The sequence below is a fragment of the Calypte anna genome, chromosome 6, assembly GCF_003957555.1.
Source record: "Calypte anna isolate BGI_N300 chromosome 6, bCalAnn1_v1.p, whole genome shotgun sequence".
NCBI lineage: Eukaryota > Metazoa > Chordata > Aves > Apodiformes > Trochilidae > Calypte > Calypte anna.
In genome coordinates, this window is record NC_044252.1 from 21111183 (window position 1) to 21131937 (window position 20755).

The window sequence follows — 20755 nt, forward strand, 5'->3', positions numbered from 1 at the left end:
AGAAGCAAGTGCCCAATGCTGTGGGCAGTGCTGAAGGATGCTGTTGGCAAGGATGCTTCTGCCAGATGGATCAGGGCATCTGGCCAGGTCTGGGGAGCAGCAATGGGCAGCACATGGTGCAGGCCTGGTGCGAATGCATGGCACCATCATGCAGATGAAGCAGCACCAGGCTCTGCCAGGCTCTGTCAGGTTCCCTGGGTAGTGGGCACGCAGCAGCCAAGCCCACCCTGAGGCACCAAGAGCAGGGCACTCCAGGGGAGGGGTGCAGCAAGGGCTGGCAGGGTGCAGCAAGGGCTGGCAGTGCCCATGGGTGTGGGGCTAAGTCCCCCTCCTCTTAGCACTGCTTGGGGCTTTGCCAGTCCCCTGGCTCCTTGATGCATGGCACACAGGGTGCAGCCCACAGCAGGGCAAACTCCTTCACCTAGGGCAGGGGTAGCAGCGCAGAGCATCCAGAGGGATGGTGGAGCTCCTTGGTGCTGGTTTGGCTCAGTGGGAAGCAGCTGGGATGCCTCAGCATGAGCCCCTGCCCACAGTTGGTCTGAGCAGGAGTAGAGCCACCTCAGGGCACACAGAGCAGAGGGGGGTGGGCAGCCCTCGTGGGTAGGCACCAGACCCCCTCTTCCACCCGCCCTGGGCTCAGAAGCGGGTGCTCTGGTAGTGCAGCCTGCGGAGCTCGGAGAGGCCACTGTCCCGGCAGTACGAGTCCCTGCAGGGACTCTCTGCCAGTCACCGGCCCCCAGCCCTCCCACCCCCCCCCCCACTGCTGCTGCTAGAGCTGCCACTGCTGGAGCTGCCACTGCTGCACCGGTCCTCATAGATGGAGATCTCGATCTGGGCTCTGCTAAGGATCATTGTTGGGATCTGCCAGCTCCAAATCTAGTCACCCAGCACCCATTCCTGGTGTCCCCCCACCCCTCACCCAGGCACCCCCTCGTCCCCCCAGCACCCCACTGACCAAAGGATACAACTCTCATTCCACGCTCCAGGGGATCAGTGAGCAGGAGACCCCGTGGTGCATAGACCTTCTCGTTCTGCTCCTGGATGTACTTAGAGATTTTCTTCAGGACCTGGTGGCGCATTGAGGTACACTCAGGGCCTGCCAGCCGTGAGTTACCTCCATGTCAGCCCTGATGCCTGCTCTGGCCTCCAGCCCTCCTGCTACCTGTTCCATCCCTGTGCCCACTGCGAGGCCTGCAGCCATGCCTATCCCCAAGACCTCCCCTGGGGCTCAGCACCTTCTCGTAGTGTGTCTCCATGCAGAGGAAGATGAAATAGGCAGTGGCGCAGGCTAGGCACCCCTCCAGGTACGAGCTGCCCCCAATCTTCTCTGCCTCAGCGTAGAAGCCATTAAGAGTTTTCACTGTTTCCTCGAAGAGCTGCCTCTCAATCTAGAGCAGAAACCAGGGTGAAGAGAAGCATGGCCAGGGGCTGACCCCCTGCACTGCCTTAATCCATCCCCAGGGAAGTTTGTGGAGCACTTAGCCCCCTCTCCCCTGCCCAGCTGATGCTTCAAGTCCTTTGACACCACCCACTGCCCACCTATGCCAAGACCTGCTGATCCTGGAGCCCTTTACCAGAGCCTCCAGGCAGGCCCCCAGGAGCACTCAAGCCCTTGCACACCAAGCAAGGTGTTTGTGATGGCACCCAGCAGCACCCGCTGGCCCAGGGCCATGCGAAACTCTGTGGGGGCCCCATGAATTAAGAACCTTCTCCCCCCCGGGCCTCCACAGGGCACCTACCACCCTGTTAGCCTGCCAGGATCCCTACCCTGCTCTCCAGCTCAGGAGGGAACTTCGTCTGGAACTGGCATGTGGTTCCGTCACTGTAATCCCGCTGCACAAAGACCTTGGTGGCCAAGGATGCACTGCGCCTCAGCTCCTGCAGGCTGTGCACCTGGAGAGCAGCAGGGTGAGCCCGGGATCCACAGCCAGGGTGTGACAAGCATTGCTGCTGGGTGCTGGGGACCCCAGGACTCATGCTGTTCCTTCAGCGTCAGGGCACAGGGGCTGTAGTTTCACACACCCCGGGACAGGCAGCTCCCAGCATGGGCTCAGATGCTGCAGGTTTGGGTGTTTGTCCCTGGTGGGCCACAGCCCAGGGAGGAGACATCTCCGAGTCCTCAGCAGCCCCCCAGCATGCAGCCAACCCAGCAGCTCCCAGGCAGGAGAAGGGAAAGGAGTGGAGTGGGAGCAGGGGGCTGCCGGCAGCGGGTCTGCACTGGAAGCACAGAGGGTGGACAGGCTGTACTGCGGGGGGCTGCACAAAAGGGACAGGCAGCAGTCGTCCAGCCCAGGCCCGACAGCCCCCGGATTACGAGGGCCCACACCAGCCCCCTGGGCTCTGGGCCGCGGGGCTGCTGCGGGGGTCTGGAGAAGAGAATGGAAGGGCCGGGCTGTGCCGAGAGTGAGTGTCTGAACCCTCCCAGTGCTTCCCCTTGAGTGACATGGGACCACCTCCTGCTGTGTGCCCCGCAGACGCCCTGCCCCGAGTCCCACCCGCGGTACCTGCAAGACAGACCCCAGCCCCACAGCCGTTCCTCCTCTCGGGGCACCCAGCCCAGCCCCAGGCTGCTCCCTCCAACCAGCGCTCCCCTCACCCCTCCAGGCACACCCCGCACTGCTCTGGCCTGCCTGTGCGCACAGACCGCGCACCCCTCCCAGCCCCCAGCCCCATGCTGACCCACTCCCCAGCGCCCATTCCCCGAGGACCCCAGCCCCATGCTGATCTCCCTCACCGCGGACACCGAGGGCTGCGGGCGCGGCGGGGCAGATCGGGGTGTGCTCAGGGAAGTCCCTGCTGCTGAGGTGGCCCCGCCGTGCCGCTGTACACCCACCTCGGTGGCCATGGCGCGGCGGGCGCCCGGGCCGAACCGTACCCAGGGCGGGGGCACCGGCGGTGTACCGGGGGAGTGGCGGAGTACCCGGGCCGTGCCAGGGGATCGGCGCTGTCCGCGGTGCTGCTGTGCCGAGCGGCGGCGGCGCGCCCGCCCGACCCGTATGCGCAGCCGCCCGCCCCGGCCGGGCCCGCCCCGAGGCTGCGGGGATGGGCTCCCGCCGCGATCGCCAGCGATCTCTGGAGAACGCGAGACTGTTTCTGGGGGCGGTGGTACCAGGGTCTGGCGTCCCCGGGACCGGCCCCAGCGGGAGCTGCGGGAAGGGGGCTGCTGCTGTAGGTGGGTCTGGCCAGCACTGCAGGTACCGGAACCCGGCTGCCAGGGGGATGCGGCTGTTGGTCCCTGGGGGAAACAGGCTGAAGAGGGGGTGCTGCTGGGGGCGACCGAGGGAGCGTCGAGCTGGGCCGGGGGGGATCTGAGGGGCCGGCCGTTGGGCTGGCAGCCAGCCGTGCCAAGGGGCCTCGTCTGAAGCTGTTTGTTTGCGAAGGATTTGCAGCTGGCACTGCTCTCCGGAGCGGCTACTGCGATCCCAGCGCGAGCAGACATCAAAGTGGAGAGCTAACGAACTCCCTGTTATCTCTGCCCATTGACAGCTCAATTAGAGCCGGAGAAATGCCAAACGCGGGGAGCAGAGGCTCTTCCAAGAGGCAAAGGAGAGAGTGCTCACAGCTGGGGCTGGAATGAGGTGGGAGGGATGCAGTGACTGGGCACAGGGCCTTTTGTCAGGCAAGAGAGCAGCCAGCCCTTGTCTTAACACCTGGGAGATGCTGAAGGCAGTGCAGGGCCCTGCCAACTCGTCTGCTGAGGCTGCTAACACACCACAGCCAGCCCTGACGAACTAAGGGCAGCCCCAGCTGACTCCCACTCCCTGCCCTGAACATCAGCCCAGGGCAGTGGGAGTAGAATCAGAGCCCTGGGGTGGCCATCAGGCAGCCCCTGCAGCCTGGAGTGTGGCAGGGTTTGGTACCAAGGGGCATAGGCAGGCAGGGATGCAAGTCAGAGGCCACATTTCCCCCAAATATCTCAAGGCGTTTTTTGGGAAATATGCTGGAGTCCAGAGCAACCCTGTACATCCAGAGCAGTGGGGTACACCCAGTGCCACAGAGCCAAAGCCCCTCCCGGGGTTGGAGTGTACTGTCCCATGCACACACACATGCATGCACACAGGCATTGTGCATGCAGTCATATGCACATATCTGCCTGACCTCCCCACTGAGCACCCCCAGCCATGCACCCAGGAGCACACGCATGTGCTCACACACCCAATCTTGTCCCCAGATGTCCCCAAGACCAGGCCCTGCATCCCAGTTCCTTCCAGTGTTGCCTGGCAGCGCCCTGCCTGTTGCTATGGCACCACTGCACCCGCCAGGAGATGAGTCGTCGAGTTACAGAGGGGCCGAGAGCAGCCCTGGGGGTGCCCAGCTGTCCCTGCCACCTCAGGCTCTGCCCATCTGCCTACACCCTGCAGTGCTGCCCCAGGAGTGTCCCTTCCAACACAGCCCAGACACTGGACTCTCAGTCCTGGACTCCAGCTGCCTCACAAGCCACAGATCTGCTGTCTGCAGGGTCAGGGCATGTGTCAAGGAGCATCCTTTGTTGGGATATCTTCATCCCATGGTCGGTAGCAACCTTCCCCCAGCCATCCTACCCAGGAACAAGACTTGCCCATTTGTAGGCACAACAGGGACAGCCTGGAGCATGTTCCCCTTCCCTGCATAGACCCTGGTTCTGCCTGTGGTTCTTCACAGTGTCTAGCATCTCTGGAGCCCAGCAGGGTCTGCCAGCCCCCATGCAGTAGGGACCATCAGACTTTACAGTTTTTATGAGGGCAGGGACAGATCCTGCTGGTTCCCATACAGAAGGGACAGGTTGCCACCATGCCATTATATGCTATGCTGTGCAGTGCCAACTGTTCCAGCAGAGCAGTGCAGTGGTGGAGGGGGTCTGCCATAGCAGACAGGATCCTAGGCAGTAGGAGCAGGGACAGGGCGGGCTCAGTGTAGCCTAAAAGCCCTATGTGGCCCTGCTGCCCCTCCCAGAACTGTGTAGAGACTGGCAGAGTGCCTGCAGCAACCAGGCTCTGGCACTCCTGCTCCATCTGCTGAGCCCAGAGGGACTATTTTTAGGATGTCTGGTAGCGGGCGTGGGCACTCTATGTGCATCTACTGCCAGAGCTGCTTTTACCCCTGTGCCTGGGTCACCCCCTGTGCCTGGGCCCAGAAGTCTCTGAGCTATCCCACAGACTGACCCCACAGACTTCCCTTTGACCCTGTCTCCTCTGTCCGACTGCCCAGTTCCTCTACCCCTGCCCCCATGGGACAGGCTTAGGGTAAGCTTGGGGCCCTGAAAGACAACTCCAACCAGCCAGCATGCCTGTGCATATCACACCATGGCAGCAATGTCCCAGCAATGCCCTTGGGCTTGGCTCCCTGGTCAGGACTGGGGGGTGTCCCCAGGAGCACACCACTGCACCCCCTTTGTGCACTCCAACCCTCTCTGCAGTCCTGGAATGGTGGCTGGGGGCCATGAAGGGCAGCTGGAGCCTCAAGACCAGCCCAGAACCAGCCTCTGGGGCCCCATCCTGCACCTGCTGCATGCTAAGCCCCCTCCCCAGCCCCTCAGGGTTGTCAGTGTCTCTGGCTCTGCTTCAAAGGAGTCACAGCATGGCCAGGCCCTGGCAGCTGCTTCACATGGTGCTGGAGGGGGGGCTTTCATTAATATGGTAGGGAGGGACCATGAGCTCACAGCCCCAGTGAGGACAGCAGTGACATTTAGGAGGTGCAGAGAGGCAGCAGGGCAGAGTGATCAGCTGATAACCTTTCCTGGGAGACACCAGGTGTGTACACAAGTATGGGGGGTGGGGGGGCACATGTTCCCCACGCCGGGATCTTCTGGAAAACAGCTCCAAGTGCTTTAGCCTGCACCTTCACACAGGATGGGGAGACTTTCCCAAACCAAGGCCAACCAGCCCTACAGTCTTGGCACCCTGAGGATGGGCATCCTGAGGATGGGCACACACTTGTGGCACCTGCAGGACCACCATGTCTGTTTGTGTCCATCCCTGGTGGTGCCAGGACCCTATTGCACTAGGGGTCCCACAGAGGGTGGGGGAAGCCCCCCAGCATACTCCAGGGGGATGCAGCACCCTCCTGCAAAACAGTGAATAAGGGGTGCATGCAGTTTTGGAGGAAGGTGCCAGGGACCAGCTTTGGCAGAAGTGCCATCCAGGAGCTGAGTCTGTGTGAGGATTGCCCCCATGAAAGGGACAGCGCTGTGCTGAGAGCAGACATGGGGGGGGGAGCTCCAGTGCTGCAGGGATGATCCCCGTATAACTGTGTCCTCATGTACAGTGCCATGCTGCGAGGCAGAGGCTCTTCCCCACAGCCATTCCCACACAGGACATGTCCCCTCCCTGCCCTCCTAAGTGAGGCCAGGGGCCAGGGCTGGGGACCAGCAGCAAACAGGGGGTCTGTGTGCAGTCCAGCAGGAGCTGGGCAGGGACAGAAACTGCCAAGGGGCTGGGTGGGTGCCAGGGCAACCTCAGCCCCACAGCTGGGCTGGGAGAGCTGCCAGTTGCATTCCTGGGGCTGCCAGGAAAGCTGGGACATGTGTGGGAGCAGAACAAGTGTATGGCCACCATTGCCCCTGTCTGCTTCTTTCTCTGCTGCTCCCATGCCCCTGGCTGCCCCCAGACGTGCCCCAACCTCCCTCAGCCACCCTCAGGCAGGCCCACCCCTCTGGACCCATGCTGCCAGCCCTGCACTGCCCCTTGTGCTCGGGTGCTTTCTCTGGAGAGATGCTGGACACCCTGCGACACCTGTCCCTGCTTGGCCAGCCCCAATAGGCTCTCCTCTCCTGAGGGTCTCTGCTCCCTGACAACTGCAGCCCATGCCCAGCACTGATGCATCCCAGAAGCAAGGAATCCCAGAAGCTTTGGATGGTTCTGGGACAGGGCAAACAACTGTGGAGGACAGGAGAATTGGAGGGAGCCTGCCCAGGTCTGGGGGATGCAGTGGGAGAGGGAGCAGGGACACAACAGGAAAGCACAAGAAGAGATGACAGGGACCCTGCTCAGCATCTCATTTCCCGGGAGCCTCCCTCTCTCCTGGCTCAGACCTGCTGTGTGCTACAGTCAGGCACGGGTCCCTGGGAAAGGCCCACAGTGGTGAGGGTCAACCCTGAGGGATGTCCTCTTACCATGCCACCCTGGCTGGCCGTTCTTGAGGTCCCCACCATGGAAGGAGCAGACACCATAGCTCTTCTTCCGGTCTTTCTGGAGTGACAGGTGACACGGGTGATGGCACAGCCAGCTCCCTGGAGTGACAGGCACAAGTGTCAGTCCTCTGGGCTGGCTGCGCAGGCGCAGGACAAGGACACAGGCACAGGAGCAGCCTGCACAGGCAGGACATAGGGGAGGGTGACAGCTCCAGCTACCTTGGGGCCATCTCCTCCCCCTGGGGATACAGCCCAGACCTACCTGTCCTGGATGTGTTGTTCACTCCCCTGCCCCTAGCCCTGTGGTAGCCCAGGCAGGGAAGGGTTATGGAAGCAATAGGGGTGCAGCAGGGATCCCCATAGAGCAGCTGAATGACAAGGCTGGCAGGACAGCTGGCAGGGCAGGAGCACGGGACGGACACCCATCTCCTCGGACCAGCCCTGCTCCCCCCAGCATGGCCGCACTGCCAAGAGGTGACTCAGTGGCTCTAATGAAGGCATCGTGACAGATGGAGCTGGGGGGGTGGGGAGGAAAGCCAGCTGGCAGGGAGCCCTTTGCTCCCCCTCTGCCCCTCTGCTCCCTTGCCTTCATCTGGAGGGGTGCCAGCCAGTACAGGGTCCTTGGCAACCCTGGCACCTGCCTGGTAGGGACTGTGAGTGCTAGGGTCTAGACTCGGCTGGGTGACAGGGCAGGTTGAGAGCCGGGAACCAGCTGGTGGCCAAGAGCAGGACAGCACCAGCACTGACAGTGCTGCAAGGACAGCCTGGGGACACTTCATGTGCAAGGGGCAAGGTGTGCTCACACTGGCTGCTGCATCCCACACACACAGACTCCCTCTTCCTCCACCTCCCGGCTCTGGGTTCCCAGGCCTTGCCAGCCCCAGCCCAGATCACATGGCAATTAGATGAGCTCCCTCTGTGCCCTGCCTCAGACCATCCATCACGGATTAGCTATTTTCTATCTATTTATCTCCAGGCAATCTCACTCCTCCTGTGACAGCCTGATGCATCCAGTACCCTCCCTCCTGCTACTGGGCAGCCCTGATATCTTATCGTGCTTCCTTGCAGTTACACATTAATGGTGACATCTCGGGGCTTGGTTGGGGTGAGATGAGCTCAGCCCACTCTCAGTCCAGCAGCCAGCATCCCTGGTCAATGTGGTGACAGGCATTGAGCCTGGCAAGAAGGGCATGGGGAGGGCAGGCAGGCTTCAGGCAAGTGCAGGGCATGTGAGTGAGGTTCCCAGCACAGCTCTAAAGCAGGTGTATCTCGCTGGTGCTGGGAGAACAGTCCCTGCCCCCAGCCCAGGGCAAAGGGCAACTGCTATCACTTGTCTGCACCAGGCTGTTTGTTCTGCTGTCCATTAACAGAGCTGTCTTATCTGGTGGGCAGGGGCCAGAGGTGGCCCAGAACGTGTTGGCCAGGCAGGGGCATTGATTGCAGGAAGGGGAGGGGATGCCCCAGATAACCCCTGCAGACAAATGGGTTTCTAATGGGATCTTGAGCCTTGCACCCACTGGCCCAGCTCATCTCCAAAGGGATGAGGGAATGTAGTTCCAGCACTGCCATACCTCACCCCACTGAGAGGCTCTGCCTCTGCCCACGACCCAGGTACTGGCAGTGACTGGGTGCAAACCCTCTGCTGGGAAATGTAACACCAGCTGTTCCCATGCCCAGCAGACCTTGGGCTGCCTGTGGTGCATGCTGAGAGGGCCTTTCACAAGGAATAATGACTCTGTGTCCATGGTATGGACACATTGGCATTGTTGCTCACCTGGCACATGGGTGCCCCTTCTGCCCCCCAGTGCTACAGCACAAAGCCTCTGGTTGTCCTGCTCCTCCATCCCTTGCACTCCAAGTACTCCATGGGGCAGCAGGGAGGGCATAGGGTAAGAACCAGGGTCTCCTGCCCCATGCCAGGATGTACCTGTGAGGTGCCAGCCGGGATGGGGGCAGAGGGGCTGGTGGATGACAAAGGCATCTTGCACCCAACATTCCCACAGGGTGGGTGACACAGCCCTGCCAGAGGGGCACACAGACCCAGGGCAGGCTGGGAGGGTGGGCTGCATGCAGAGGGCTTCCTTGGGAGTGTGAGAGGCTGCCCGGGGAGGGAGAGCTGGGGCAGCAGGGTGCCCGGCGGGACAGGCTAGCTGGAGGCCGGGGGGGCCAGCCCTGGGGGGGCCCGGCAGTCGGAGCAGATTGGCTGCCGGGGAGGCCTCCCCGGGCTCCATAGAAAGGGCGGCCAGCGGGGGAGGCGCCAAGGGACCTGCAGGGTGCGTAGCCGCTCCGTCCCGCTCGGCAGCCGGGGCAGGCGGCAGGCAGCGGCGATGCCGCGGGCGGGCGGCCTCCCAAGGGTCCCGGCCTTGGCACTGCTGGCCCTGGCGCTGGTGGGGTCCCCGGGCGGCGGGCAACACTACGACTACTACGGCTGGCAGACCGAGAGCCTGCCCCACGGGCGCTACTACGGGCGGGAGCCGCAGTGCCTCGACATCCCGCCCGACATGCAGCTCTGCCGCGACGTGGGCTACAAGCGCATGCGGCTGCCCAACCTGCTGGAGCATGAAACCATGGCCGAGGTCAAGCAGCAGGCCAGCAGCTGGGTGCCTCTGCTCGCCAAACAGTGCCACACCGACACACAGCTCTTCCTCTGCTCCCTCTTCGCCCCCGTCTGCCTCGACCGGCCCGTCTACCCCTGCCGCTCTCTCTGCGAGGTGGTGCGTGACTCCTGCGCCCCTGTCATGGAGTCCTACGGCTTCCCCTGGCCCGAGATGCTGCACTGCAGCAAGTTCCCCTCCGACCACGAACTCTGCATCGCCGTCCAGTTTGGAAACAGCAAGGCCACCCCACCACCAGGTAAGTGGGACAGGTACTGCAATGGGTTAGATACATGCAGGGCACCTGCCAGCAGCATGGCCTTATGCAGCCAGGGTCCCCCACTGGAGCCCTGGTACTTCATTTCTGCACTCCTGGAATACTGTCCAAGGACCCTCTGTAATATGGCACACGTGGGAACAGTACCAGTGGCATCAACTGCTTTTGCTGGGCACCCCTTGCTGTCCAGGAACTCAGGCACCTTGGCCCCAGGGGAGCCAGGTGCCCAGCTGCCTGCACAGAGCTGCCCAGTGCAGGGGAGGGTGGAGCAGCACTGAGGTAAATGTAGGATAAGTGGGGGTATGTGGCAGAGCTGTGTCCTTTGCCTCCCCTTGGGTCCCATTCCAGCAGCAAAGAGCTGTTTTTCATCCTGCAGGTACTGGCCATGGTATAGCTGTCCTCTCAGGCCGGGGAGGGGATATCACTCAAAGGCAGCCCAGGGTTAGGTCTGTGACACCCTTCAGGCTGGGGCCACCCTCACTGCTGCTGTACCCCAAAGCAGCAGCAGCTGCACAAGGGATGTCTCCATACCCCATCCCTCCTCAAAGGGGATGCTGAAATACCTGCCACAAGGTGCTTCGTGCCCTCTGCATCACCCCAGCACAGCTGCACATGGAGCAGAGGGGCTGCTGGGGCTCTCCCCATCTGTGCTTATGGATCTGGCCCGGGTGACAGGCAGGGAGCTGTGACATTGGCTGGTCTCTTATCACAGTATCGAAGATCTGCACCCAGTGCGAGATGGAGCACAAGGCAGATGGCATGATGGAGCAGATGTGCTCAAGTGACTTTGGTGAGTGCTGAGGTCCCCCTCACCATTCCCCCCTTGCCAAGTGTCTGCTCTCCCCCAGCTCTGTCAGCTCAGGCAGGGGTTAGCCAGAAGGCATGGTTTTCCAGGGACAGCCCCATGGGAGACCCTCCTAAGTCATTCCCATGGACTCTGTGTGCATGGGATGGATGCACCACAGGAGAAAACATCAGGGGTGTGGGGTGGTAGGGTGGGGAGGAGGGAGCAGGCATAATGGGAGGGTAACTGAGGACCTCTGCCCTCCTTGTCCCCACAAAGTACTTTCCCCAGAGACCCTTCTTCTGGGTCCCACCCTAGGGATGGGCTGTACCCTGTCTTGCTCTAGTGCCTATACCAGACCACATCCAGCAACACCCTAACCATGCCCCATGGTAATCCCTCTCCCCAAATGTGCCTATGGCTGTCCCACACAGTGGTGAAAATGCGCATCAAGGAGATGACAGAGGAGAATGGGGAGCGGCGGCTGGTGGCTGCCCAGAAGAAGAAGGTGCTGAAACTGGGCCCACTCAAGCGCAAGGACACCAAAAAGATGGTCCTGCACATGAGGAACGTGGGTGCCTGCCCTTGCCCCCAGCTTGACAGCCTCAGCGGTAGCTTCCTGGTGATGGGTCGCAAGGTGGGCGGCCGCTTGCTCCTCCTTGCTGTCTACCCCTGGCAGAAGCACAACAAGGAGATGAAGTTTGCAGTGAAGTTCATGTTCTCCTACCCCTGTCCTCTCTATCATCCCCTGCTCTATGGGGCTGGGCAGCACTAGAGCTCTGTCTGTCCTGCCATGGGACTCCTGCACTGTCCTGATACTGCATTCGTGGTTGCACCCCAGGACTTCAGCTTTGTTTTTCTCGGTCCCTTGACCATATCCCAGGACCCCTAGGATTCCCAGCTGCATTTGTGGAAGCCTTGGTCTACAGCCAGGACCCTTGCCCCACCCTGAGAGCCCTGCTTTGCACCTCTGCAACCCCTATTCTGCTCCCAGGACCCCTGCCCACCCCCCAGAAGTTTAGATTGCACCCAGGACCCTTGCTCTGCATGCTTGTGAACCCTGCTCTGCACCAGAGACCCTTGGCTACCAGAGACCAAGGCCTCTGACCAGCACCCCAGGGACACTTGCCTGGACTTAGAATTCTTGCTTGGCCCTCTTGGATCCCTTCTGCTGCAGCTCTGCTACCCTGCATCGCTGCTCAGCTCCCCAGTAACATCCTTAACCCCTCCAAATCCCTCTGCCAGCCCACTAAAACATCTCATGTCCTCACCTTGAGCTCACATGCCAGCCTGGGATTGCCCCACCTTTGTAGGGACCCACCCCAGCCAAAGCACATCTCTCCTGCCCTGCTGTCCCCACAGACTGGCCTCCTCCAGACCAAGTGCCCAGAGCAGCACAGCCCCTGCTTGGGCTCTCCCACCCTTCCCATCCCACATGGCTCAGTGAGGGATCACCTCCAAACCCCCTTGACTAGCCCAGCTGCGTCCCTCACACCCCACCAAGACCCAGCCCAGGCATCCCTTCTCCATCCACACTGCAGTAAATTATGTTGCCTCAGAGAAGCCTGTGTCCAGCTCCCTGTGGTTCACGGGCCTCTTAGGACTCCCTCAGGGATCCCAGGAAAAATGGGAGGGGGTCCTGTTCCTGCCTGCTGAGTGGGGTCACACCCAAGGGAGTGGGGTCACCCTGGCCCACAGCTCTAGCCCAGCTCCAGGTGTCACATTCAGAACCCAAGTCTGGCCAAGACAAGGGATGAGGTTCCCAGTGGTCACAGGCACCACTGGAGACTCAGGCATCCCTACCACTTCAAGAAGCCTGGGAGGGTGGTGAGATGAGGATGGGGGGAGAGGGTAGTATAGCCCCACTACTGAGTCTGAGGGTGCTTGCCTGAGAGGTTTCTTCCTCCATCACCCCTGGGGGACAGATCTGCAGGCTTAGGTGGGAGGCTGGCACTGAGCATAGTGAGTGGCAGATCCTGGGTCAGGATCACTGCCTCCATCCCTGAGAGTTCCTGAAAGCCCTGTCTGGGGCTCCAGACTGCCTTGCTCCCAGATCTCTCAGCCTACAACCTCCAGCCTCCTCCCAAAGGTTCCCTGGGGCCACCCACCTGCAGCACCACTGGGACTGCCCCAGCAGCACTTGGACCAGGGCTGCCCTTAGCCTGGACCCTCTGATGGTGACAGGGTGCTGCCCCTCAGCTCTTGCAGCCCTGGAGCAGGGGCTTCGGCCCCAACAGCCCCTCAGTCCCAGCAAGTGAAGGGAACAGCCACCAGCCCCCAGTGCATTCTTGCATCCGCCCGTCCTGCAGGGCAAGCGAAGCACGGAGACGGCTGCTGTGGTATTTACCCATCGCCTCCTGTCCAGCACTGCGGCTTCTCACCGGAGCTGTCCCCACAGCAGGGGAGCCTCCTGAGACAGGAGGGGAACAGAGGCTGCAGGATGCTTGCACCCATCATCCTCGTGGCTGGGGAGGCCACCAGGCACCTACACCACATGGGGGTGATCCCCACTCCCTCTGCTCCCCTTGGCCATGGCCTCAGCCCCACCAGCTGCCCCCCACCTACCTGAGCCCCAAAGAGCATTCATACCCCACTCCAGCTGGGGAAACAGGCCCCTGCCTGCAGCCAGCCCTGCAACAGCCTCACACCCTCCAACCAACCAAAGAAAAAAAAAATTAAAAGGACAAAACTCAAATATTGTTAGAAAGTACATTCAGAGCGAGGCTGCCCAGCATGCCGCCACAGGAATAAACAATGTCAGCTATCTTTTTACTGAAAAACTTTAAAAGTATGCAAATAGAACTCCATCACACACAACCCAGGTTTATCTGTAGCCCTCTGTGTTTTACATCATTAGCATCTAAGGGCACATTTAGACATACATGGCCATGGCCACTACTGCTCCAAGTGTTTTCTCTAGAAAGACAAGAGACTTCTCTCTGTCTCCCACTGCCTGCCCCCGCAGCCCCTCAGACCAGTACTTGCCCCGCTGCAGATGTACCCACACCCACAACCCTTCAGCTCTTGGGGTGCTACACAGCCCTCTCCCCAACGTTTACAGCTCCTCCACTGCCCCCCTGTCCCTCTGCAAGCCAGTCCCTCACTGGTCCTGAGCAATACCAGCACAAGAGCACCAGACCCCCTCAGACCTCCTGGGCCCAGGGGAACTGCAGCTGGCTGGCAAGGACCCAGGCCATGGCCATTGCCAGCTGCCAGGGTCACATTCCTGGAATAGCTAGGAGCTTTGCTATTGAGGCAGGGAAAGGTCACCCTTTTGTGCACAGGCAGCTGCTGGGACCACTGCTTGGGCAGGGCTGGGGAAGGAGCAGCCCTGGGAGGCAAAGAGGAAGCCCAGCAGCTCCTGCCTGAGCTGAGCTGCTCTCTGTCTCCAGCCTAGCAGGATCCAGCACAGCCAAGGAGAGACAGTCCTGAGCAGGGGACAAACAAGGCCACAGGATGACAGAAGATGGAAACCCCATAAGCAAGGGGAGCTGGTGGCAGAGAGACACTGTTTCTCCATGACCACCTGCAGGACAGTGAGGCCAAGCCCACAGAGATACCAGCGTGGCCTAGGACATCTTTCACTGGGTCAAGACAAGAGCCAGCTGAGGGCAAGAGATTTATTGGTCATTGTCTATATACACTTATATATTAATCTGTAGTAGAAAGCAGCAGTCACTAAGTGCACAGAGCAGCACCAACTCTCACACTGCAGCTGGAGACTTGGCCCCACAGCCCAGCCCACACTTACCCTCAATGTCACCTCTGTGCTACAGCCAAAATGGGGGGACTAAACCTGCAGGCAGCAAGGCTGAGGAATACAGGAGTGACTAGCAGGGTCTCAGATGAACCAGGACCAAGAACCACATCTCCTGGGGATACAGGTAGAGCTCAAACTTGATCCCAAAAATAGTCTCCCAGCACAATGCTAGGAAAGACACCTGAGGTTGTTCTGCCCCAGCCAGGAGGTGGAGGTAGGACCAACAAGTGGGAAGGATGGCTCCTCCATCACTGAGTGAGGTCACAGGCCCAGGGCAAGTACACAGCAGGGTGCAGCGAGTGCCAGGGAGCACTCAGGGCTTGGAGCAGCTCCCACAGGGCAGAGCTATGGGCAGTGCTCTACTGCAGGGACCCAAATGCTGCGGCAGATGCTGTGTGGCAAGGAGGGCTAGTCTGCCCCCAACCTGGTGCTGGCAGGAGGAGTGGCAAGTGCACGTGTCCTCTGGCAGGATGAGGCCATACTGAGAACTGAGCAGTCCAGGCTCCTGGCAAGCACAGGCAGGGTGCCAGCAGTCCAGGAGTCAGGCAGAGCTGTACCCAGGAGCTGACTGGGCCTGCTTCCATCACTTGATGAGCATCTGGTTGCACACAGCACACACAAACACAGTCTCCTTCTGAGCCTCTGGGGCTGGAAAGGAAAATGGCATCAGAAATGCTTGCCTTCCCCACCACACGCTAGGAACCCCATCTGCAGAGCTGCACCAAGAGCTGCAAACCCATCACTGTTGTGACCTGATCCAGGCTGCAGGTCCTAGACAGGTCCTGCTGACCCTACCCACCACAGCTGAGGCAAATCCCTGCAGCAGACAGCACAGGTAGGAGCACGAGCTCTGCCCTCCACCTTTCCACTTACCTGTGGCTCCCATCACAGCCTTGGGGACTTTGAAGGAGCAACACCTGGAGCAAAAGCTGTTCCCACAGTTACTGCAGCTCCGCTGTGGAGAGACAGGGAAGTGAGACACTACTCTGGGCCCATTCCCAGCAAACTTCAGTGCCAGAGCACTGCTAACAGCAGCCCATGCTGAAGGGGAGCAGGTGCAAACCCTGAGCCCAAACAGCAACATCAGTGGGGTCACCTGCCAACAACATGCTGGATCTGCTCTATCTGCAGTTATGCTCTATCACCACAGGCAGCCTGTGCCCAGTCTCAGAAAGCACTGAGCACACAAGCTCCAGGGAGGTTAGGGACACTGTATCGCTTCCTATGCTGTAGCCCCAGGGGGACAAAAGCTCCAAAGAGTCCCAGATGTATATAAGACTAGCCCAGGAGGGAGGGGAGTGGGCTGTAAAAGTCTGGAGGAGGGGAAGCAGCAGCTATTTGAGTTTGGAGGGGCCGCAAGATGCATCCTTTCCAAAACTGCCCAGGGGACCACATGCCAAGCATCTTGCTCAGGGGCTCAACTGAAGACAACAGAAGTGGCCTTTCCTCCTCTAGCTCCCACAAGCAGACCTCTGCTAGCTACATCAGAAAGCTCTCAAACCACAAGAAACAGGATAAACTAGGGTACAAAGGAGGTGTAACACCTGCGGGTTTGGTGTGAGGCAGCTTCCAAAAGAGCTCCACAGCAAAACGGATCCCTGGCACCATTAGGCATGTGACAACACCCAGCACTTAGCTGAGGTTATCTGCTACTGGGCTGTGAGTGAGGCCAGTCAGTTGAGCTGCTGCAGAAAGCCAGGGTGAGAGAGAGACACACAACACCTCTGCCCCAGGTGCAGGCAGCAAGCCAGGGCAGAAGCTGAAGACTCACCCTCTTTTTGAGCACAGAGAAAGTGGCTGCGCAGCCCGTGCAGCTCCCTGGAAGAAAGTGAGCAGAAGTTAGACAGGGTTCTGCTGCCTGGGACTGCAAAAGGCAAAGAACACCCATGCGTGATGCAAAGGCTCAGCTGGGAGACAATGCTGCTGCACCCAACTATCCCTGACCTTCCCAGGACAGCTGGAAACACCCTTACTAAGAAGGAGGGAGGTCACTGGAGGTGTAAGCACAGCCCTAGCAGGCTTCACATCACTCTGCCCTCTCCCAGTTCGGATGCCAGCACTGAGAGCAGGCCAGACCCTGCTCTGCTGAGCCACCCCAAGCAGCACCCTCCCAACCTTACCAAAATTGTTGCTGGGGTAACGCTTGCGCAGGCGCTCGGTCAGGCGTGAGACTTTGCTGCGGATCACCTCATTTTTGCTCATAAAACCGTTGTCTGGGAGGCTGAGGTCAAAATCTGCTGAGCACTGAGAGCTCTCGTCATCCTCCTGCAAAGAACAGAGCCACCTGAGCACAGGGGGGTGGCCTGGGGCATGCCCACCCCACAGATGGGCATCCAACAGGCAAGATGCTCCACCTGGCATTGCCAGAAACCACCAGCGAAGGCTGCCAGCTCTATATGGGAGGAAATGCCCCTCTTGCACACCTTGGCATAGCAGTACTCACCATGACCAGCAGCTGGTTCTCCTTCTCCCGCAGCATGGGACAGAGAGGAGAGGCAGTACAGATGGAGTCAGAGGCACCCAGCCCCTCAACTCACCCTCCCTGACCACCCAAGTTTGCCCACCAAGGCCCTCATCCCTTCCCAGCTCAGCTCCCCACCAGCTTCAAACCTCAATAGCATCTTTGAACTCTTCATCAGGCTCTGCTTCCTCTGCCTCCTCCACGCTGCCAGGAGTAAGGTCCTGCAAGGGATGCACAGAACTAGTCCTGCTTTACCCACAAGCCCTGTCCAAAGGGGGGCACACAATTCTGTGGCAAGTTCCAGAAGAAATGACCACGCACCCAGCAGCACCATGAGAAAGTGCAAGTCCCAAAAGGTGGGGTGAGCCACTGCCTCCCCAGGTTCCATCCTCACACATAGCAGGACAGAGCCAAGCCCCCAGCACAGCAGGGCAGCTGCCAGTAACTCTGGAGGGGCTCCCAGGAAGGGCACACAGGCTTCTGGAAAAGCCATCATCAGCTGGAAGGAGCTCATGGGTAGAGGGTCATGGGCACAGTCAGACCAAAGGGCTGAACCTGCAGTTCCCACCCATCTCACCTCTGTGCTGGTGGGTGTAGGGGTCCGATCCAAGGGGGGGGCAGCTGGTGGGGGTTCAGCAGGCTCTGGAGCATGCTCAAGGGGTTTGGTGCCTACACACTGCTCAACTGAGACCTTGAGTTCCATTATCACTGGTAAGAAGGGAACATGAGGGGAACACAGCTGGAGGGGGGTGACACTTTGCTTCACCCAGTTCTGCTGCAAAAAAAATGGCTGTAAGAGCCAATCTCCAGGGCACCCGCTAGGATGTTGGCAGATACAAACTTCACCCAGCAGGTAACCTGAGCCCTCTTCTGCTCACAAATTGAAGTTAAGGCAGAAAGGAACCTCCCTGCACGTGCCTCAGTTTAGGCTAGGGAACAGCAGGGGCCTTAGTCACAGCACAGTTCACCCATAACATTTCTGTAGCACATGTCACAGAGCAGAACATGCTTCCAGCTCCTCTTCTCCCATCCGACAGTCCAAGTCTGTGTCATATATTGCCACAGGCACCAGAAGTACTTTAGGTCCTGCAGAGCTGGGCAAGACCAGCTGACCAAGAGGTGTGACAATGCTCACGTGCAGACTGCATTACCAGGCCACAGTTTGCCACAGTGCAGGGGAGAGCAGGAAAGAGTACCCAGGCCAGGACACACATCAGGCAAGATTCTTGCCTCTCACATCTGAACCACAGAATGACCAATGACCAACCTGGGCTGCTAAGCACCATCCCCAAGGCATCACTGGCTTCTGGGAATCCAGGTCCCATGTCAAAGCCCAGCACTGGGCTCACATGAGAGCTCTAGGAGCAGACCGGGGCAGAATCTCTGGCATCAGAAGGCCTTTCCTCACCATTAACAGGCTATTTCAGGGAGGGCTCTTACCTTGGTAGAACTGGGTGTTGCCCAGGAAGAGGGTACTATTGAGGATGGCCAAGACCCAGCAGAGGGGTAGCAGGTAAAGGATGCAGACAGAACCCAGCAGCGCCCCATAAAACCTGGGAAGGAGCAGCAGGACACTGTGGTCAAGACAGAGCAAGTCACATAACAAGGACATGCCCTCTTCCTTCCCTGGGTCATCTGCCTGCTCTTTCCAAGTACCAACCACATCAAACACAGCTCCACAGGCTGAGCCCACCACAGGAGGCCTGACCCGTGACTACTCACTGGGAAGAGATGGTGGGGTTCTCCCAGTACAGTACACGGTACACTGCCTCACAGCTGCAGCACATCCCACTCAGAAATCCCTCCAGTTGGATCAGGCTGTGAACAAGACCTCACAGTCAAAAAAAAGGCCCCACAAACTCATACATCCCCATAATCATACATTTTATGGTGGCCAGGCTGGCATGAACCTCTACATGGCCACAGTGAAGCCCTCCTGGCCACAGAAGCCCTGGGAGCCCAACAGCTCTACAGACTCACAAGCTCTTGACCTGGGCGATGGCCTCCTGCCGCGACAGCTGCACCCTGCGCAGGTCCTCCCGCCGCACGCTGTGGTACCTCCTGCGCACCAGCTCCGGCTCCGAGGGCCGGGCCCGGCACGTCTCCTGCAGGTAGCCCAGCAGGGCCGGCACCACCACCAAGAGAGCAAGCACCGAGAACCAGGCGTCTGGAAGAGTCAGGACAAAGTCAGCACCGGGGGGATGCGGGGAGGGAACCGGCGCCGTCTCCCGGCACGCACCTTGTCCGAGAGTGAGCAGGAGGAAGTTGAGGCCGAGGCAGACGAGGAGGGAGCAGACGGGCCGCTGCCACCTGCGGAGGGGAGGGAGGATGAGGAGAGTCAGGCCTCGGGGAGGGCTCCGCTACCGGCCCAGCCTCACACCTACCGGAGGAGGGAGCGAACGCCCTCGGCGGCGTCCCGCAGCGGCTCCAGATAGAGCTCCAGCCGCCGGTAGCTCCGCACCAGCTCCAGCAGGTCGAAAGCGGCAGCGGCCTTGGGCGGCGACGACTCCGGAGGAGCCTCACCGCCCCCCGCCACCCCGTCCCGCTCCGCTGCCTGCATGACGGGCCGGGCCGGGGAACGGGACCGGGACAGACCGGTCCGGGCCCGCAGACACCAAGCTCGGCCCTCCCCCCCGCCCCGCTTCCGGAAAACCGCTGGGTGCGCCGTGCGCTGCCGGAAGCCCCGCCCCTGATCGGGCAAAGGGGCGGAAGAGGCCTCGGCCCCAGCGGTTCGCTCCCCCCTGGCCTTGCCTTCCGGGGCCCATCGGCGGCCGGGCCGGGCCGGGGGCTCCGCCCGTGGGTGTGTTCTGGGTCCTGACACCGGCCTAGGCGAGGGGCTCGGGGTCGGGACTCGGCTCAGTGGGGCGATCATCTAGACCGGGTGGGTCCCCAACCTGGGCTAATCCGGGCCCTGCTCCATCCTGATCCGGGGCTCAGCCTGAGTCCAGTCCAGGGCTGGGCACTGATCCCGGCCTCACCCTGACCCACGTCAAATCCTTATCAAGCGCATAGTCCCAGTCCGGGTCTGACTCTGATCTGGGTCTAATCTTGGTCCGGAGCTCAGTCCCAGCCCAGCCTGCTACACGCCGTGTCAGAGCAACGGGGGGGGGTTGTCCCTGCGGGCTCCGTTGTGGAAGCACCTCCTTGGGGGAGAGACCATCCCTGCACCGGGGGGGAAGCCCTGGGAGGGAGCAACATGTTCCCTCCAGGCCCATCAGCGTGGCTCCAATGGCAAAAAGGAGGAATCTCACAATACTTCAGGGAACGTTGTTAGCCCAGGCCTCCACTCTGCTGCCGCCTGCCCGCAGCCTCCAGATGGGTGATCAGGGCACCCATCCCAGGGGCAGAGGGTTGTGCCTCACGGTGACACCCCAGCTGCGGGCACAGGTCCAAGGCTGATCCCTGTCGCAACAGCAAGGCCCAGGGCCAGAGCCAGCTGCAGGAGATGCTGTCTGCCCCCAGACCTCCAGAGGAACAGCTACATCTCCCCAGCAGTGCTCCCGGACAGAGAGCTCTTTCAGTTCTGGAGTGACGAAGCCCATAGGAATGCTGCTCCATCCTGTTCCCACCCTGTCCCTGCAGCCACTCAACCCCGGGGATTCCTCCCCCCTCTTCACTGCTGGCACCCACTAGCACCAGATTGTACTCTGTCTCTGGAGAGGGTGGGGGACAGCCCCTATCCCCAGGAGCAGGGATTTAAGCCTCTCCATGGGGACTGAAGAATCTGTCCACGACCCCAGAACACATCAGGACACCGTGACTATGGCGAGA

General features: G+C 60.4%; 3 protein-coding genes across 4 annotated transcripts; 1 reads left to right on the forward strand and 2 right to left on the reverse strand.

Annotated features, from left to right (window-relative positions):
- Positions 1–726: 726 nt before the first annotated feature.
- GOLGA7B (golgin A7 family member B) lies at positions 727–7528 on the reverse strand. Of its 2 annotated transcripts, none has more exons than XM_030452848.1 (6): positions 7371–7528; positions 7091–7207; positions 1768–1893; positions 1236–1388; positions 966–1067; positions 727–831 (listed from the first exon to the last, which is right to left on the reverse strand). In XM_030452848.1, exons 2-6 carry the CDS (start codon positions 7145–7147, stop codon positions 727–729), a joined length of 543 nt encoding a protein of 180 aa, XP_030308708.1. In that variant the 5' UTR covers positions 7148–7207; positions 7371–7528. The 2 variants fall into 2 exon arrangements, with proteins under 2 accessions (XP_030308708.1, XP_030308709.1); XM_030452849.1 differs by having other exon boundaries at positions 769–838.
- Positions 7529–9426: 1898 nt separating this feature from the next.
- On the forward strand, positions 9427–12331 carry SFRP5 (secreted frizzled related protein 5). The gene is made up of 3 exons (XM_008490423.2): positions 9427–9961; positions 10692–10769; positions 11198–12331. Exons 1-3 carry the CDS (start codon positions 9436–9438, stop codon positions 11536–11538), a joined length of 945 nt encoding a protein of 314 aa, XP_008488645.2. The 5' UTR covers positions 9427–9435; the 3' UTR covers positions 11539–12331.
- Positions 12332–14369: 2038 nt separating this feature from the next.
- Positions 14370–19611, reverse strand: ZFYVE27 (zinc finger FYVE-type containing 27). Its single transcript, XM_030452847.1, has 11 exons — positions 19369–19611; positions 19224–19294; positions 18965–19151; positions 18707–18802; positions 18425–18537; positions 17562–17692; positions 17134–17205; positions 16644–16788; positions 16295–16341; positions 15397–15478; positions 14370–15171 (listed from the first exon to the last, which is right to left on the reverse strand). Exons 1-11 carry the CDS (start codon positions 19542–19544, stop codon positions 15107–15109), a joined length of 1185 nt encoding a protein of 394 aa, XP_030308707.1. The 5' UTR covers positions 19545–19611; the 3' UTR covers positions 14370–15106.
- Positions 19612–20755: the final 1144 nt, after the last annotated feature.

Bases quoted from the DNA above. Each gene is read 5' to 3' on its own strand.
- ZFYVE27 (XM_030452847.1), bottom strand. From the start codon at position 19,544: ATGCAGGCAGCGGAGCGGGACGGGGTGGCGGGGGGCGGTGAGGCTCCT. The intron at 19,295-19,368 runs GTAGGTGTGAGG...TCCCCTCCGCAG, and splicing joins GGCGTTCGCTCCCTCCTCCG to GTGGCAGCGGCCCGTCTGCT. The intron at 16,789-17,133 runs GTTTGAAGCTGG...TGTTCTTTGCAG, and splicing joins AGTTCAAAGATGCTATTGAG to GAGGATGACGAGAGCTCTCA.
- SFRP5 (XM_008490423.2), top strand. From the start codon at position 9,436: ATGCCGCGGGCGGGCGGCCTCCCAAGGGTCCCGGCCTTGGCACTGCTG. The intron at 9,962-10,691 runs GTAAGTGGGACA...CTCTTATCACAG, and splicing joins CAAGGCCACCCCACCACCAG to TATCGAAGATCTGCACCCAG. The intron at 10,770-11,197 runs GTGAGTGCTGAG...TGTCCCACACAG, and splicing joins GATGTGCTCAAGTGACTTTG to TGGTGAAAATGCGCATCAAG.
- GOLGA7B (XM_030452848.1), bottom strand. From the start codon at position 7,147: ATGGTGTCTGCTCCTTCCATGGTGGGGACCTCAAGAACGGCCAGCCAG. The intron at 1,389-1,767 runs GTAGGGATCCTG...TTTCTGCTCTAG, and splicing joins CTCCTGAGCTGGAGAGCAGG to ATTGAGAGGCAGCTCTTCGA. The intron at 832-965 runs GTATCCTTTGGT...AGCAGAGCCCAG, and splicing joins TGGAGCGTGGAATGAGAGTT to ATCGAGATCTCCATCTATGA.